Source organism: Saccopteryx leptura, chromosome 5, assembly GCF_036850995.1.
Source record: "Saccopteryx leptura isolate mSacLep1 chromosome 5, mSacLep1_pri_phased_curated, whole genome shotgun sequence".
NCBI lineage: Eukaryota > Metazoa > Chordata > Mammalia > Chiroptera > Emballonuridae > Saccopteryx > Saccopteryx leptura.
Genome location: NC_089507.1, coordinates 58,119,263 through 58,136,190, shown reverse-complemented (window position 1 = coordinate 58,136,190; position 16,928 = coordinate 58,119,263). Strand labels below are relative to the sequence as shown.

The window sequence follows — 16,928 nt, the reverse complement described above, 5'->3', positions numbered from 1 at the left end:
TTTCATTTTGAAATATTTTCCTCCTCTGGTGTCATATTCCCCAAATTAAATACTATCTACATATGGCTTTTTTTTTTTATTGAAGAGGGTACCTAAATAATGTTCAGTATTTAGTTGTCTTTCTAAAAAGTTTTTCCGATAATATAAAGTCTGTCTTTGGGTTTGAAGGAATCCACAACACCTATGTTTTAGCTCTAGTTCCCAGTTTACCAGGCTTGAGAAATAGTTGGTGGAGTGAAGGTAAAATAACATTTGTATACAACTGATTCCCCAAGGGAGAATGACATCTAGTGGGGGATACAAATACAGAAGAGGATTCAGTTTTTGACTAAAGATTTGTTTCCTTTAGAACATGGGGAGCAAAATAAAGAAAACACTTGTTCTGCCATGCACTGAATGACTAAAGCCCACCAAACTAGCTGAAATTGCATGGTACATATTTGGATTTTTTTTTTCTCCGAAGTGAGAAGCAGGGGGGAAGCAGACAGACTCCGGCATGTGTTCAACCGGGATCCACCCAGCATGCCCACCAGGGGGCCATGCTCCGCTGCAATCGGAGCCATTCTAGTGCCTGAGGTGGAGGCCATGGAGCCGTCCTCAGCGCCCGGGCCAACTTTGCTCTAGCAGAGTGTTGGCTGCGGGAGGGGAGGGGAAGAGAGAGAGAGAGAAAGGAGAGGGAGAAGGGTGGAGAAGCAGATGGACGCTTTTCCTGTGTGCCCTGGCCGGGAATCGAACTCAGGACTTCCACATGCTGGGCTGATGCTTTACCACTGAGCCAACTGGCCAGGGCCACATATTTGGATTTAAGAAGTGTTTTAGTGGTAGGATAAGGAGTGGAAACTAGCTCTGTTCTATCTGCAGAAGAGGAAAATGGCTATTGAAGGATTATGGAGAATTACTTTATAGATTTTGTGTGAGTTTATACTGGAGAGAAAATATTTCTGAATATTCCCAAACAGGAGACATCTGGGAGGGCACAGCAGCACAGTATTTTCTCTCAGAGGCTCTGTGTACATGTGTTTCAGAAGCAGTGCTGCAAACAAACTTCTCTCTGGCAGTTCTGACTGCTGTTTCCTCCAATACTGCTTGCCTCACACAAGCCCCAATCCTTTGTGAACATCCTGCCCATTCTTTACAGCCTGGTTCAAATCCCACTTCCCTCAAGAGAAGCCAAGATCCCCTCAGTTAGAATTAAATCACTTTCCCTCCCATAATATATTATTTATCACTGTCCCCAAAGCATTCACCAGTCATGTTATTTACATTTAAGAACACACTCCTTGCTCAATTATGAACGCCAGGAAGGCATGAGACTTATTTTACTTTAACTCTTCTTGTAATACAGTGCTTTTCATACTAATACACTCTAAAATGCTTCTCTGCCAGGAAAAACACAATTAGAGAAAGGGTCATGGAGGGGTGTTCTCTCCTGTGCTAACATGTATGTGAGTTCCTAATACTGCCTTAGGTGGGAAGGGAACCACGAGGGAGGCCGCTTTTCTGCAGTGGAATGTGGAGCTTGAGGATGGGCTAAGAATTAGGGAAATTCATAGATTCCCAGGAGTCAGAGGACTCAGGTTCTATTCCTAGCTCTGCCTGAAATTTCCAGTGGAAAGCACTTCACAATCTTTGCATACTTTGGAGCCTTTATTAGAAAACCCTTTTATGTTAGACTTGAAATGTCGGTGATTCTCTTTTCTCACCAGGATGGTGCACAGATAGAGCTCAGATGGGAGTCAGAGAGACACGGGTTTGACATGCATAATATACTCTACTGCATAGGATTATTGTGAGAATTAATGAGATAACTGTAAAGCATACTTAGCTGAGGACCTGGGACTCAATAACCTTTCAAAGTCAATTAATTCTATTTTGTAAATACAAAAGTCCAACAGAAACACAGTGGGTGCAAAGCTAAAATATTTAAAACTCTGGGACAGCCTTTATTCCTTGAATTAAAAAAAGACAAAAAAAAGCAAAGAAGAAACAAAAAAGAAAACCCTAACTTTTCCCAACCACTCTTGCACTGAGAAGTGACTTCCTAAAATGAAGTAAGTGCTGTATATATAATATGTATATATGGTATGTATTATACATACATATCACATATATTATATAGGTATCTTTTTATAAGTATGTATGTATTTAAGACATCTATACAACTATATGACTCTTTACTTTTATCTCTGTAAGGATATCAGATAGGGGCACTGAGAGAAATCATCTCTTGAAAACAAATGCTACTCTTCCGCAAGTAAAGGAAACACTGACGTGGGTGGAGGGGTTAGGGGAGCAACAACATGGCTTCCAGGGCCCAAAGGGCAGGCCGAGGCTGCACCCACCTGGCGCTTCTTGTGTGCAGTGGGCGAGGACCGTGACCTCACGTGGACAGGGACCGCCAGGAAATCCGAACGATCCAGAAGGTCCTCAGCTGACATGGACTTCGCGGCCCTCCCGGCCGTGGACGCCCAGGACGAGGCCTCCCGAGGGGTCTTGTCCACGCTCTGGGTCCCCTTTGGTCCACTGTTGTTAGTTCCATCCAGCAGCTCCCTCGGGGCTTGGTCCCCACGTCGCCTTTCTGTGAGGAGACGGCCGCCGGCGAAGGAGCTGCTGCGATCTCGGGCCCCCCGCGGGGGCTCCCCGCTGCCCCCGGCCGCGGGCAGGAGGGCGGCCTCCCTGCGGGGCTGCAGGCCGGGCTCCCGCAGCGAGCAGAGGCTGGAGGCCGCGCTGAGCCCAGGCCCTTCGGGCTGGAGGTAGGTGCTGTGGGCGCGCTCCCGCAGCGGCCCCGGCTCGTGGGGGCCGCCGCCCGTGGCCGACGTGGGCCGCTTGCCGGTCTTGCGCTGGATGTAGTCGGCCAGGGCGCTCTGCTGGAACTGCTTCAGCTCGGGCCCCGACAGGCTGAGCGTGGAGCTGGCCTTGCCGTCCCGCTCGAAGATGCGGCGCCGGTCGGCCACCGTGCTCTCCGGGAAACGCAGCCCCTTCCTCGGCGGGCCCAAGGGCGCCGGCTCGGCCTCCTCCGCGACCCCCACCTCGTTCATCTTCTCAGGTTCCGAGTAGGAGCGTTTCTTCTGCTCGGGGGTCAGGCGCCGGCGGGGGCCCCTCCGGGCGGCAGGGGGCGCTGGCCGGGCGCGGTCGCCGTCCGCAGGGGTCACGCTGTGCCGCTCCCGCGGGGTGTGCGGAGAGGCGGCCGCCGCGGCCTCGGGGCTCCGCAGTCCCACGTGGGCCGAGGCCGGGCGGGGGCGCCAGGCGCGGGATGCCCCGGCGGCCCCCAGCTCCAGGTCTCGGCGTCGGAAGGAGGTGGCGCCCAGGACGCGGGACTGCGCGTCCTTGATGCTGTTCCGGTAGGCGCGGCTGAAGGGGGCGTCCAGCACCGGCGACTCGGGTGTGCCCGGCCTGCTGTCCCGCCACCGGGCGCCCTCCTCGGCCTCGCCGCAGAGCTGAAAGGTGCTCTGGCTGCGGCGCAGGCGAGGGTCCCGCCTCGGGGGCTCGCTGCCGCGGAGCGGGGAGCCTCGGCTGCCCTCGGCGCCCCTCTTTGGCTGCTGGCCACACGGCTGCCAGGAAGCCTCTTCCAGCTTGGGCTCCCCGTTTTTGAAGTGCGGCTCCCCACTGCCTAGGGGTTCAGTGGGTTCGCAGAAACGGACGCTGCCTTTTGTCTCCTCGAAGTCATGCCCGGCAGTACCGGAAGTTGGGACCATCTTGTTGGGCCCGTAGTTAAAGCCATAAAGGGCGCTGCCCACACTGGGCGGTCTCTGGCGCCCTTGCTCGCGCTGCTCAATCTTGGAGACCTTCTCCAGCACGGAGCAGTGGGGCTTCCCGTACTGGAGGCCGGGCAGGGCGGCGCTGCCGCCGGAGCTGAGCCGCCTCCGGCCCGGGCCGGACGCCTGCTGGTGGGGTGGGGAGGCCGGCTCTTCAGATCTTGGGTCTGAAGGGTAGAAAGAGGTCGAAGCACCACTTCTCCCCTCGGGCCTAGGATAGGAAACCGGCCTGTCCAGATGGCTCCTGTACTCCGGAACAGCTTTCCTTCCAGAGTCCTCTGCCTTGGCAGTGACTACACAGGTTGACCAGCCGTCCAGGTAGCCTTCCTGGGCTCCACCTCCTGTCTCCAAGCTGCTCTGCCTTCTCAGACTCTCAGGAATGTTCTGAAGAGAGGAGAAGGCTGACTTGGTCTTACCAAAGTTGTTGGGTAGGCTCTGGGTTAGGCCTTCTCTCTCCAGCCCCTGGCGGAGATTGGCATTGTAGTCTTGAAAGTCACTCTCCCAAGGCTCTGAGGGCCGGGAACATCTCCTGTCTTCGGCCACTGGCCAGGCCTGAGCCTGCGGGGACTGCAGGCTGTGGTAATTAGAAGACGGCTTGCTGCTGGGGGTGCTCTTTCTGTCATTGGGATATAAGGTGTTGCCTTGGAGGGGGGCTGGATGCTTCTTCAGACAGGCATCCTCCTCATTTTCAGGCACTGAAGGGAAATGGACTTTGTAGGGGACACATTTGGCTGGAGTTTCAGGTGTTCTCTCTCCTGGGGACAAAGAGTCACGCTCTAGGGGTTGGTAGAAGGCAAACTCAGGTCTTCCAGATCCATTTTGGTTTCCATTCTCATCAAGGGGAGCCAGCTTGTCACAGGCTCCCTGAGGAGCAGAATATCCACTCTCCTTGGCAAGAGCAGGGTACAGCGTGCCATTACTGTTTGCAGAGGGCTGGGGCGCGTGGGCAAAGTGTGGCTCCAGGGAAGGGACAGGGTAGATGCCAGTCGGCAGCAGAGGCTGGCCAGGCTGGGCCTTCTGGGTGTAACTGTGCCTGGGCTTCACTGGGGGGCTGCTTTCTGGACTCTTCTCTAACACGGTGTGCAGCTGCTCCTCTATGAAGGGAGACTTCAGGGAGCCAGAGGAAGTTGACTGAGGCCGGCAGAACCGTTTCTGATCAAGGCTAGACCAAGAGCTGGGCCTCTCTCTGTGCCGAAAGGCCGCATAACTGTCACTGCGAGCTGGGGGCAGGGGTGCGCCCACTTTAGGAGGCAAGTTGTCAGTGGCAGTCTCTAAGGAACTGGGACTCTGTGGGTTCCAGGATGGGGGTGGCGCTCCCTTGCCCCGAGGAACATTATGTCCATCTGCTGAGGCTCGCGCCTCTCTGCCTTGGAGAAGCAGGGCTGAAGAGTTCACCTCATACTCTGCTGAGACTCCCCTCTGGGAGTCATAGACTGTCTTGACATAGCGAATGTCTGCCTGCCTCATTCCTTCTAGGAGGCCGCCTTGAGCAGAAGCGGTGTCCATGGAGCCTGAACGCTCTCGGCCTGAGATGCCAGGGGGTGGGTACTCGAGGACGCTAGAACTGGTGGAGAAGGAGCTGTAAGCCGAGTCTCTCTTGTTATGGAGGTGGCCGAGCTGGTCGATGCTGCTGGTCGACTTGGCAGGGGACAGGAGATGGCAGGGTGGGTATCCCCCACTGGGCTCCAGGCTCTCCATGCTCCCCTGGGAACTGCACTGGTCAGGGCTCCGCCTCAGATAAGCATGGTCATAGTTGGAGAAGTCACTTGTAGAGGAGCTGGAGGAAAAGAAGACAAAGCAGTCAGCGCCACGGAGCTGTTATCATCTAGTAGGCTTAAGGCACAGGACTCAGCTTATAAATGTACTCGGGTACAAGATGTTTGGTTTTTGGAAGAGTGGGTGAAAAAAGCCATATTTGGGCCTTGCTCTGCCTCCCTATGTGCCGTCACTAGGAGTAATTGCCCAACACTGTAACCTGTGTGTGCCTCTACTTAATCACCCAGGCTTGCAGGGGGAGGAATGCAGAACACAGAGAAAGCTAGGTGGCCTTCAGGCACAGGCAGCACATGGCTGTGATTTGCTATGTGCTGGAAATGACTGTATGTGCCAAGAAATGAGAGAGGTGGGGGGAGGAGAGAGAGGAAGAGTGACACTGGAATTCTGTGTCTCCTGGGGCTGTTTGTGGGAAGAAGGGGAGAAGCTTAGTGAGCAGGCAGTGAATGGGTGCAGGAGACTGTGGGGGCACATGTATACATTTTTAGTTAGTATCTTTCCTTTTTATGGAATTGAAGGCCTTGTATCCTGGCAGTCTTCCTGGAATCTCGGCTGCACTGGAGACAATTTGTTTGTGGTGAGAAAGCTAAACACAACGCTAAATAAGAGAAATTAGAGTCAGAAGAAGCTGATGAGAGTGAAGGAGAGGAGCTTTAGAAGAAGTCTTAATCATGGGAGTCCATCACCTATAGATGACCTCCCCAGGCCTGAGCTCAGCCTCTCAGACACATCGGAGGTAAGACTCCCTTATTTATGAACTACTCAAGGTGGTTTTCAGAGGGAGGGTGAGTGGCTCTCAATCCTGGTATTGTACACCTTAGAAAGTTGCCTCAAAACAAAATTAACTATACTTATATTACTATTTCACCCAACATGTTGGGGGAGGGAGGGCATAGAGGAAGGAGTAAGTGGTTCAAAAACCAAACAGCAGTCTCCATAGTTCAAGTGTTTGTGACTCACTGTTCTCTAAAGAAGGGTAGATCACGAGTTCTTGCCTAAGATTTTCCATTTTTACATGAATAGGCACTTACACAATATTAAAATTCATGGAGCCATTATTATATTTTTAGACCTCATGTAAGTAAATATGATTGATGTCTTAATGGCTGAATATGTGATGATGCTTTGTGGCTGGACTATCTCTAGAGCAGGGGTCGGGAACCTTTTTGGCTGAGAGAGCAATGAACGCCACATATTTTAAAATGTAATTCCGTGAGAGCCATACAACAATCTGTGTACCTTACGTATTATCCAATAAAAATTTGGTGTTGTCCCGGAGGACAGCTGTGATTGGCTCCAGCCACCTGCAACCACAAACATGAGTGGTAGGAAATGAATGGATTGTAATATGTGAGAATGTTTTATATTTTAATGTTATTATTTTTTTTTATTAAAGATTTGTCTGCAAGCCAGATGCAGCCATCAAAAGAGCCACATCTGGCTCACAAGCCATAGGTTTCCAACCCCTGCTCTAGAGTATATGGCAAAAGACCAGAAGGACCATATTCTGAGTCAAAACTGGTGCTGCAATTAAAGGAAAAGAAGACTACATTTTTAGCAACTAGCCTCAAGAATGTTAACTTTTCTATATTAGAAAAAGTCAACTTACTGAATGGAGCATCCTGCTTTGAGACAGACAGCATCAAGTCAAAGGAGAAAGGAAGGGAACAGCTCCTGAGCCAGCCAGACTAAGAAATCGGCCCTGGCACTCATGGCACAGTATGTGTCAACGCCCGATGTTACCATCCCCCCACGCCCCACTAAAAGAAGAAGCTGTATTAAAAATGCAGTGACACAGTTCAGCTGAGGATAATCCCACAGAAACCACTTATGCTCCCCTTTATCTCCTCTGACAGAGATCCCAAATGAATTCACTGAGATGAAATGGAAGTAGTGGGTCCATCAGGGCTGTTCACTCACCCATTCCATGTAGGTGGGAGACACTATTTAATCCTGCCAACTGCTGAGAATCTTAGGAGTCTTTCACTGAGAAGATAACTCAAATCTAACTTAAGAACACACTTAAAAATCAAAGTGAATAAATGAATGGGTTAACTAAAACATTCATTATTGAGTGGGAAGACATGATCACTGACATATCTCAAAATATAGATGGTATCTAGGAACATGAAGTCACTGGTGTACTGATCTCTAGCCAAGCAGAGTAAGGTCAGAATGCATTCCATCTTGCAGCTAAAGGAACCTCCACCCACCAAACATCAGGTGGAAAGCATCACATGAGGACTGTGATGTGCTCTTTCCTGCTACTTGGTGAGGGCTCTGTCCCTTTGGAATTCCCATGCCCAAGCTGACTGGGGAATAGAACCAGTGCCCTATGCCACGCCACCGAGTGCCCTACATCACTCTCTAGGAACAATGCTCCTACCACTTTCTGGAAGTAGTTATTTTGATTACCTTTGCCATTCCTGTTTTCAAGATAGCACTCTTCATGACGGGTAAGAAGAACTTGGAACGAAGGTCTGCAGGCCTACACAGGGATAGCTTACCCTTACCCTCAAGACAAATGTGGCAGAGTTCTTACTGCGGCCTGGCTACTTTTCCAACCTCATTCTCTATTGCTTTCCTTCCTGCCCATGGCACTCCAGCATGCTGGCCTCCTTACCTACTCAAATCCGTGAAGTATACTCCCGTGTCAGGGTGTCAGGGCGTCAGGGCCTTTGCAGCCACTGTTTCTACCACATTGAATGCTCTTCACCTGGTTCACGCCTGCCTTTAATCAAGTCTCTACATCAGAGAACATCTGGACTCACTCTGCGTTATTTTCCTTTTTCTTTTTTTATTCAGAGAGAGGAAGGGAGGCAGAGATAGACTCTTGCATGTATCCTAACTGGGATCCACCTGGCAAGCCCACTAGGGGGCGATGCTCTGCCCATCTGGATCACTGCTCTGCTGCTTAGCAACTGAGCTCCTTCTAGTGCCTGAGGCAAAGACCATGGAGCCATCCCCAGCACCTGGGGCCAACTCACTCCAATCAAGCCATGGCTGTATGGGCAGGGTAGAAGCTAGAGGGGGAGGGGTAGAGAGGCAGATGGGCACTTCTGTGTGCCCTGACTAGGAATCGAACCTGGGACATCCATACGCCAGGCCAATACTCTACCACTGAGCCAACTGGCCAAGGCCTGCTTTATTGTCTTCACAGCACTTACCATATTTGACATTGCATCGTATCCCTTTGATTGATAAAGAGACTTCAATTGAGGCAAAAAAGACAAAATTTTTGGGAATTCTGTGGTAGATACACACATTGCTTATAATGTTATTCTCTATTTTGTGTGCCTAAAAGTATTTTCTAAATACTGAAAACATAACAGAGCACAAAAAAAGTGCATGAAAACATCTCCTAAAGTGTGCTGACAAGATTAATTCCTTAGATGATCAAATATGTTTGGAAAATACTGGGCTAAATAAGTTAAATAATTTAATTTGCTGCAAGACTTCTGAGCCTTCAAAAAACTATCGTTCAGGGAATGTTTTGAAAGAAAAAAAAAACTAAGTGTTCTTATCTAAACTTACCTGACCCTAGAAACTTTTTCCAAAGGGCATCTGATGGGTAATTGTCCCATGGAATACACCTTAGGAAACAAGTATTATGGGGTGGAGGCTTTCTATGTCTTGTTCCTCTGAAACATACGGCACTCAGTCCTTGTTTGTTTGAATGAATAAGTCAATAAACATGTACAGGTACTTGAGTATTTTGATGCTGTTGTTGCATCCTCTTATAAGGGGGCTGGACTACAAGACTTTCCAAGGTCTCTTCTAAAGTACTTCAATACTTTTGGACCCTTGTGTGAGCTTTCTATAGGACAGTGACAAGTGTCTGACGGAAAGCAGCAGAAATACAATTTCAGTGAAATCCCCAGATCCAGGCTAGCTTGTAGACCAGGGGTCGGGAACCTATGGCTCACGAGCCAGATGTGGTTCTTTTGATGGCTGCATCTGGCTCGCAGACAAATCTTAAAAAAAAAAAAATAATAATGTTAAAAATATAAAACATTCTCATATATTACAATCCATTCATTTCCTACCGCTCATGTTTGTGGTTGCGGGTGGCTGGAGCCAATCACAGCTGTCCTCTGGGACAACACCAAATTTTTATTGGATAATGCGTAACGTACACGGGTAGTTGTATGGCTGTCACGGAATTACATTTTAAAATATGTGGCGTTCATGGCTCTCTCAGCCAAAAAATTTCCCGACCCTTGTTGTAGACAGTTACCTCTCCAGTCTCTTTGTATTTCTCCCTCCTGCTCCCCTCTCTCCCTGGAGCTCCCTCATTCTCTTGCTTCTTAATGAGAAACAGATGCATAAATTTAGGACTGAGATTGGGTTTCTGGAACTAAAGAAAGGCTGTCCGAAGGACGTCAACAGATTGATTCAGCACACAAGACCACTAGGTGCCACTGTGCTCCTCAGAAATGCCCCTGGAGTGCTTTCTGATCTAGAGCTGCCAGTGTCAGACCCTCTGAGCAGAACTGAGAGTGGGGGTGGGGTGAAGCCCGGGCCAGCACTGCCAGCCCGAGGCATGGAATAGACATGGGATGAACACAAATCATGGATGATTTGTGCTGGGGTAGAGGAGAATCCACACACCTGTCACATTTTCAGTAGTCAGCTTTACCTTTCTCCCTTTGTACTTTTGTGCTGAGAGTCATTGTTGGGGAAGCCGTTCTGAAGCTTGAATTAGAGGGGTAGAGTGGTGGATACAGTAAGGGCAGATCCACCCGCCTAAACCCCTCCAGTGGGGAGGGGGAAACAGGAGAAGCGCAGCCTTCAGAATACTGCCGTCTGATGTCTGATGACGACTCCACCGTTCTTTGGAGGCCTCTTAGCGCACTGTCGTTATTGTAAGCAGTATTCTAGGCACAGAGTGCAGTGTCTTACTTACTTCTGGCTTTGGGCCAGCATGTGTGGCTCAGATTTAGGGCCTCCTAAGGCTAGGGGTTAGGAGGTGCCAAAGGGCCCCATTGTTTAGGGGCACTGCTAATACACACTTGCATTTTATAAGTAAGTATGTCCTGGCTTATGCCATTAACCTTGAAGTTCATTACCAGGTTTCACTGTGCCTCTGATAAATCTTTAGCCTAATTATTATAACAAATTATCATAATTATTGAATGCTTACTATGTTCCAGGAACTACACTAAATGTTTTACATGTTATTTTTTTTAATCTTTACTATGCTCCATTGAGATATATAGTATTAAGTTCATTTTACAGATGAGGAAACCAAGATCAAAGGGGTTAAAAAAACTTGCTCAGGCTTATGTAGTAGGAGGTGAAGTGGAGATTTAAATCGACTTCTGATTTAAAAATCCCAGTAACCTTACCATTATGCTGTCCTTTCACACTGTTAAGCCCCCCACACCTAACCTTCTAACGGCCTTCAGCAGCAACATGGCCAATAAAAGCAAAACCACTGCTCTTATGGGGGGGTGGCCCGGCAGGGCACCTGTTCTCTGAGCACAGATGGCTCAGATGGTGAGAATGAGTTCTTTCAGGGTTATTAGGAGGGACATGGACAAGGGAGAGGCGTGTCTGTAACAAGGAGGGTAACCTCCCCTAATACACTGGGAGCATGTCCACCAGTGAGAGGTCTAAGATGTGGCTTTTCATGTGACCAGACATGAGTGTTAAGGGTTCTGAGTCCTTGCCAAATACATGGCCAGCATCTGTTAGGTAACCCTTCCAGAAGCCGTCCTCCACTCCCTTACATCCGCACTTGCATCTTATTTCTATACAGGACCCACAGTCTCTTGACCGTCGAACCTCCCTACCATTAATTACCCTATCAAGCCCTTATAAAAGGTGATAAAGCAACAGAACCTGACTGTCTAGGATCAGCTTCGTTCCAATCTGTTTGGGTTCCAAGTCTGTAATAAGTGTAGGGGAATCCTGACGTAGTTTTTGCTTTACTATGTCTAGGTGGTCCCTGTCATATTTGACCGAAGCAGAAAGAACATTAAGTATAGAGGGAAGAAGTTTGTTAATTTTTCTAGTATAGTGTTAAAGTGTGTAATTGAGAAAGGTCTGAGAATCAACAGATCCAATAAATATCTCAGCTAGCTAGCCAGCACTCAGAATAATTCTGCCCTTGCTTCGCACCAGTCTAGCCAAGGAGATGAAGATGAGTTGTATACACATTAGGAATTTTAAGAAGATGGAAGGTACTGGGTAGAGAGATTTAATACTCAGGGTGAATGGAAGACAATGTTCTCAAAACAGAAGAAACTGTTTTTTGGGCCCTGGCCAGGTGGTAACAGTGTCATTCTGATATTCCAAGGTTATGAGTTTGATCCCCGGTCAGGGCCCATTCAAGAATCAAGCAACGAATGCATAAATAAGTGCAACGATAAATCAGTGTTTCTCTCCTCTAACCCTAGTCTCTCTTCCTCTAAAAGTCAACTGATGAAATACACATATGTAAATATTTATATATATTATTGTTTTAAAGAATGTTCTTTTGGGGAACATGACATTTGAATGAAAGAAACTCCTGGGTCTCAGCTTTGGCCACTTACCTGGAATGGTAGCTTTGGGGCCAAGGAGTGCCAATCGTGCCCTGAGATATTTGCATCATGCTGGCATTGGGTTGGTTCTCCCCAAATCTGGTTGAATGCCAAGAGTGAGGTCGGCCTGCAGGTTCACTGCGCCTGGGGAGACACAGGAGAGGGACCCCCCAACCTTAGCAGCATTCTCAGCCGGGTCTCTTCACAAATATCATTTATGCGTTTGGAAGAAGGCTGCGGTATCCTTTTCCCCGGAGATTAAAAACAAAATCAAGTAAATAGTGGAAAATAGATTTTACTCCTTATTTATCTTATATTGTTATTCTCTGCTTTGTTAATATTGTTATTTCATTTTGACATAATTTCAAACAACTTTTATAAAAATGTAGCAAACTTAGTATAAAGAATTCCCAAATAAACCCCAGGGCACTGTTGGTAAGAATGCAAATTAATACAGCACCAGGGAAAACAGTATGGAGATTCTTCAAAATATTAAAATTAGAACTACCATATGATCCAGCAACCCCCTTCTGGGTGCATATCCAACCAAAGAAACTGAAATCAGAATCTCATAGAGATATCTGCACGCCCATGTTCCCTGCAGCATTACTCACCATAACCAAGACATGGAAACAATCTAAGTGTCCATCAACAGATGACTAGATTAAAAAAGTGTGGTCTATATAATCAGTGGATTACTATTCATCCATGATAGAGAAGAAAATCCTGCCATTTGCACCTCGAGGGCATTATGCTAAGTGAAATAGGTCAAACAGAAAGACAAATACTGTATGATTTCACTTATATGTGAAATCTAAAAAAGACAAACTCAGAAAGTAGAGTAGTGGTTACCAGGTGTTGGGGGGTAGAGGAAACAGGGAAATTTTGGTTAAAGGGAGCATATTTCAAGTTAAAAGATTAACTTTTAAGTTCTGGGGGTCTAATGTACAGCATAGTGATTATAGCTAATAAAACAACATAATAGCCCTGGCCGGTTGGCTCAGCAGTAGAGCGTTGGCCTAGCGTGCGGAGGACCCGGGTTCGATTCCCGGCCAGGGCACACAGGAGAAGCGCCCATTTGCTTCTCCACCCCTCCGCCGCGCCTTCCTCTCTGTCTCTCTCTTCCCCTCCCGCAGCCAAGGCTCCATTGGAGCAAAGATGGCCCGGGCGCTGGGGATGGCTCTGTGGCCTCTGCCCCAGGCGCTAGAGAGGCTCTGGTTGCAACATGGCGATGCCCAGGATGGGCAGAGCATCGCCCCCTGGTGGGCAGAGCATCGCCCCTGGTGGGCATGCCGGGTGGATCCCGGTCGGGCGCATGCGGGAGTCTGTCTGTCTCTCCCTGTTTCCAGCTTCAGAAAAATGCAAAAAAACAAAACAAAACATAATACTTGAAAGTTGCTTCCACCCCCCCCCCCCAAAAGTAGCTACCTGATGGGATGGAGGCATTAGCTTACCCTATGGTGGTAATCAGTTTTGCTATTTATAAATGCATTCAGTCAACCCGTTGTACACCTTAAACTTGCACAATATATCAATTGTTAGTAAAGCTGGAGAAAGCAAATTCCCACATAACCTTCATCCACATTTCCTACATGTTAACATTTTATGTTTTATTAATTGAGAGCACACAAAGTTACTGGTTTTTCTTGGCCTCAGCCTATCAATATATATATATAAAGACAGGAGCATGGGAGGAGACTTAACTTCAGTGATAAACCATACACTATACAGATGATGTATTATAGACTTGTACTCCTGAAACCTCTGTAATTTTATTAAAGTGTCACCCCAATAAATTCAGTTTAAGCCTGACCAGGTAGTGGCACAGTGAATAAGAGTATCAGACCAGGACGTGGGGGACCCAGGTTCGAAACCCTGAGGTTGCCAGCTTAAGCGCAGGCTCGTCCAGCTTGAGCACAGGATCGCTGGCTTGAGTGTGGGATCATAAACATGACCCCATGGTCACTGACTTGAGCCTAAAGGTTGCTGGCTTGAGCAAGGGATCACTCTGCTATAGCCCCTCGGTCAAAGCACATATAAGAAAGCAGTCAATGAACAACTAAGGTGCCGCAATGAAGAATTGATGCTTCTCATTTTTCTCCCTTCCTGTTTGTCCTTATCTGTCCCTGTCTCTGTCTCTGTGTCTCTCAAAAAAAAAAAAAAAAAAAAAAAAAGGAGCAAAAATTCTTTTCCCTCTCCCAAGGACAAAGCTTCCTGGGAATTTGAAGTCCTCTGTCAGAGCCTGATGCTGGATAAATGCTATTATTTTAATTTCTTGGTAAGAACTACATAAAAATCAGCAGCTACCTCGGTGGCAAGTCTGCTCTAAGCTACAGAAACGGTATAAAAAACAAGATGCTCTGCAATATAATTTTTCATTTGCAAGTCAGTGACTTCAACTTTTAAACATCTTGCCTTCTAACATAAAGAATGGACAAAGCCAACGGGAAAATGTGGGTGTACCTTAGACTGCAATACTGAAGAATGAATTTGGGAAGGAAGATTACACTGCTATACAAGGTCACAGTCAGGAGACAGTGTGCTTTATTTTTGGCAAAAAAGTGAGGTGAGCTATCAGGCATTTCGTACTGTAAACTTCTGAACTGTAAGATGGTAGGGGAATTTTTCTTCAAATTGGAAATCTGCACTTAGGAGATCCAGAAATCCACTTTGACATGTTGAAGATAAAGCTGTAGGTATGTCCATCTATCACCTTTTTATGAAAAAACAAATTGGCTTATGTAATATAAGTGAAAAATCATTTCACTGATGCCAATAAAATTTCAAGTGCTAAGTGTATCAGAATAATATTAGCCTGGGTGTCAGAAGACGGATACTCACCCTGAATCTGTTATTAACCTCCTACATGACCCTGTATAAGTCACTTGTCCACCATAAGCCTTTGTTCATCTAAAAAATGACATTAAAGAGGCTGGGTTGATCTCATTTTAATCTGAAACAACTATTAAGATGTATAAGCAAGACATTGAAGGACTTGCCAAGAGAGATAATGTTTTTAAAAAAATACATATATGTACTTCAACTCTGAAGAGAGGTTATGGTGACAGGAAATCTGTGTGATACAAGGGATACAGACACATAAAATTTTCAGCAGTCAATAAATATATTGAATTGAAAGGGCCTACAGTATTAACCACTCTGAGTTTCCTCATCAATAAAAGACAGATTATAACAATCTACTTATAGTGTTTTTTGTGAGATTAAAAATGAGATAATGTACTTGACCTACTACAGTAAGAGCTCAGTAAACGTTGAACTCATTCATGATGAATGAGCTGATAAAGACTAGAGAGGCTAGGGAGCCAGCCAATCAGAGAGATCTAAAACATAGGCCAGAAAGGGGAGAAAGAAGCTCAGTGAATCGTGGAAGAAAGGGGAATGGGGAGGAACCATTGATGGCAATAAGTTGACCAGCTCTGAGCTCCCCAGCAAGATACTGAGTACATAATTTTGGCAGAGGCTGGTCTAAGACTTACTGTGGTCACAGCCTGAAGGCCCCTAGCCATGCCTGTAAGGCAGGAACTGCTGAACAGTGGCTGTGACATCTAGTCAGGGAGGTAAACACAGGTGAGAAGGGAATAGAACTTGCCCACTCAGAAACTAGGTAAGAACTGAAGGGAGTAGCCTGACCAGGTGGTGGTGCAGTGGATAGAGCGTCAGACTGGGATGCGGAGGACCCAGGTTCGAGACCCCAGGGTCGCCAGCTTGAGCGCAGGCTCATCTGGTTTGAGCAAAGCTCACCAGCTTGGACCCAAGGTCACTGGCTCGAGCAAGGGGTTATTCGGTTACTTGGTCTGCTGAAGGGCCGCGGTCAAGGCACATATGAGAAAGCAATCAATGAGGTGTCACAACGAAAAACTAATGATTGATGCTTCTCATCTCTCCGTTCCTGTCTGTCTGTCCCTGTCTATCCCTCTCTCTGACTCTCGCTCTGTCTCTGTAAAAAAAAAGAAAAAAAAAAGAACTGAAGGGAGTAATAGCACAGCTGAGCTAAAGACAGGAAGTAGGATCCAAAACCAAGAGACCAACAACAAAAGCCAATGTATTGCAATTTGCCTGACACCTTGCCCCATAATTCTCTAGTCTTCATAACAGGTCCCAGGCAACACATACCTCAGGTTCAGCACTGTCCCAAAGCTTTAATCAATCCTTTTCTCAGAAGGAGAATTGGGGAGCTCTGGGTTAGTGGCTCAGCGTCTTAGCAGTTTGGCATTCTTGTTGTGAGCCCAACTGTGACCTTGGACACCCAACTCCCTAGAAACTAGGTCCTTCAACAAGTTCTACAAAGCCGGCCACCTCCCCTGAACCCCAGTTAAGCACTGACTTAGAGTCCTGCTTTATCATTCAGTTCCATTCAGTGGCTTGAAATCCTCCCTGGTATCCTAAGCCCCTCTGGGGCTGGCCTAAATCACAGAGCCCTGTGGCCTGGAATCAGGGTTCAAAGCCAATTACAAATGACTTTGTTTACTCAGTGAATGTTACTGGTTAATTATACAGGAACAACTCAGAACTTAATGAAAAAATCTCTTTTTCATGAGGTACCCGGTGACATTTAATATGGGTCCAAATGATCCAAATGGATTCAAAAATAGGAAAAAGAACAAACTGTCATCTTCCTGCCCCATTAGGATGCTAGTCCTATGACTAGGTGCTGACCTTGAGAAGCTGATGGACGCAGCTCAGTCTGGCCCCTGCACATCATGACACTGAGGATGGGTCTTCAGCAGCCTCATCCCCATGGCCTTTGTCTGCGATTAGCTAAAGATCACGGGGAAGCTCCTCCCACCCAAGGGAAATGGACAGGCCCTGACCAATTCCACAGGTTCTGCAGAGTGAAGATTTCACTTCCAGT

General features: G+C 47.4%; 1 protein-coding gene across 7 annotated transcripts in view; it reads right to left on the bottom strand.

Moving 5' to 3' along the window:
* Window positions 1-16,928, bottom strand: part of SHROOM3 (shroom family member 3) — a 322,616-nt gene that overhangs the window by 41,378 nt on the left and 264,310 nt on the right. For all 7 annotated transcript variants that reach the window (XM_066386945.1, XM_066386944.1, XM_066386947.1 and 4 more), the window contains 2 exons: window positions 12,068-12,199; window positions 2,343-5,532 (listed from right to left, as the gene is read on the bottom strand). In XM_066386945.1, the coding sequence (XP_066243042.1) occupies window positions 2,343-5,532; window positions 12,068-12,199 (3,322 nt within the window). The remainder of the gene's footprint in view (window positions 1-2,342; window positions 5,533-12,067; window positions 12,200-16,928) is intronic.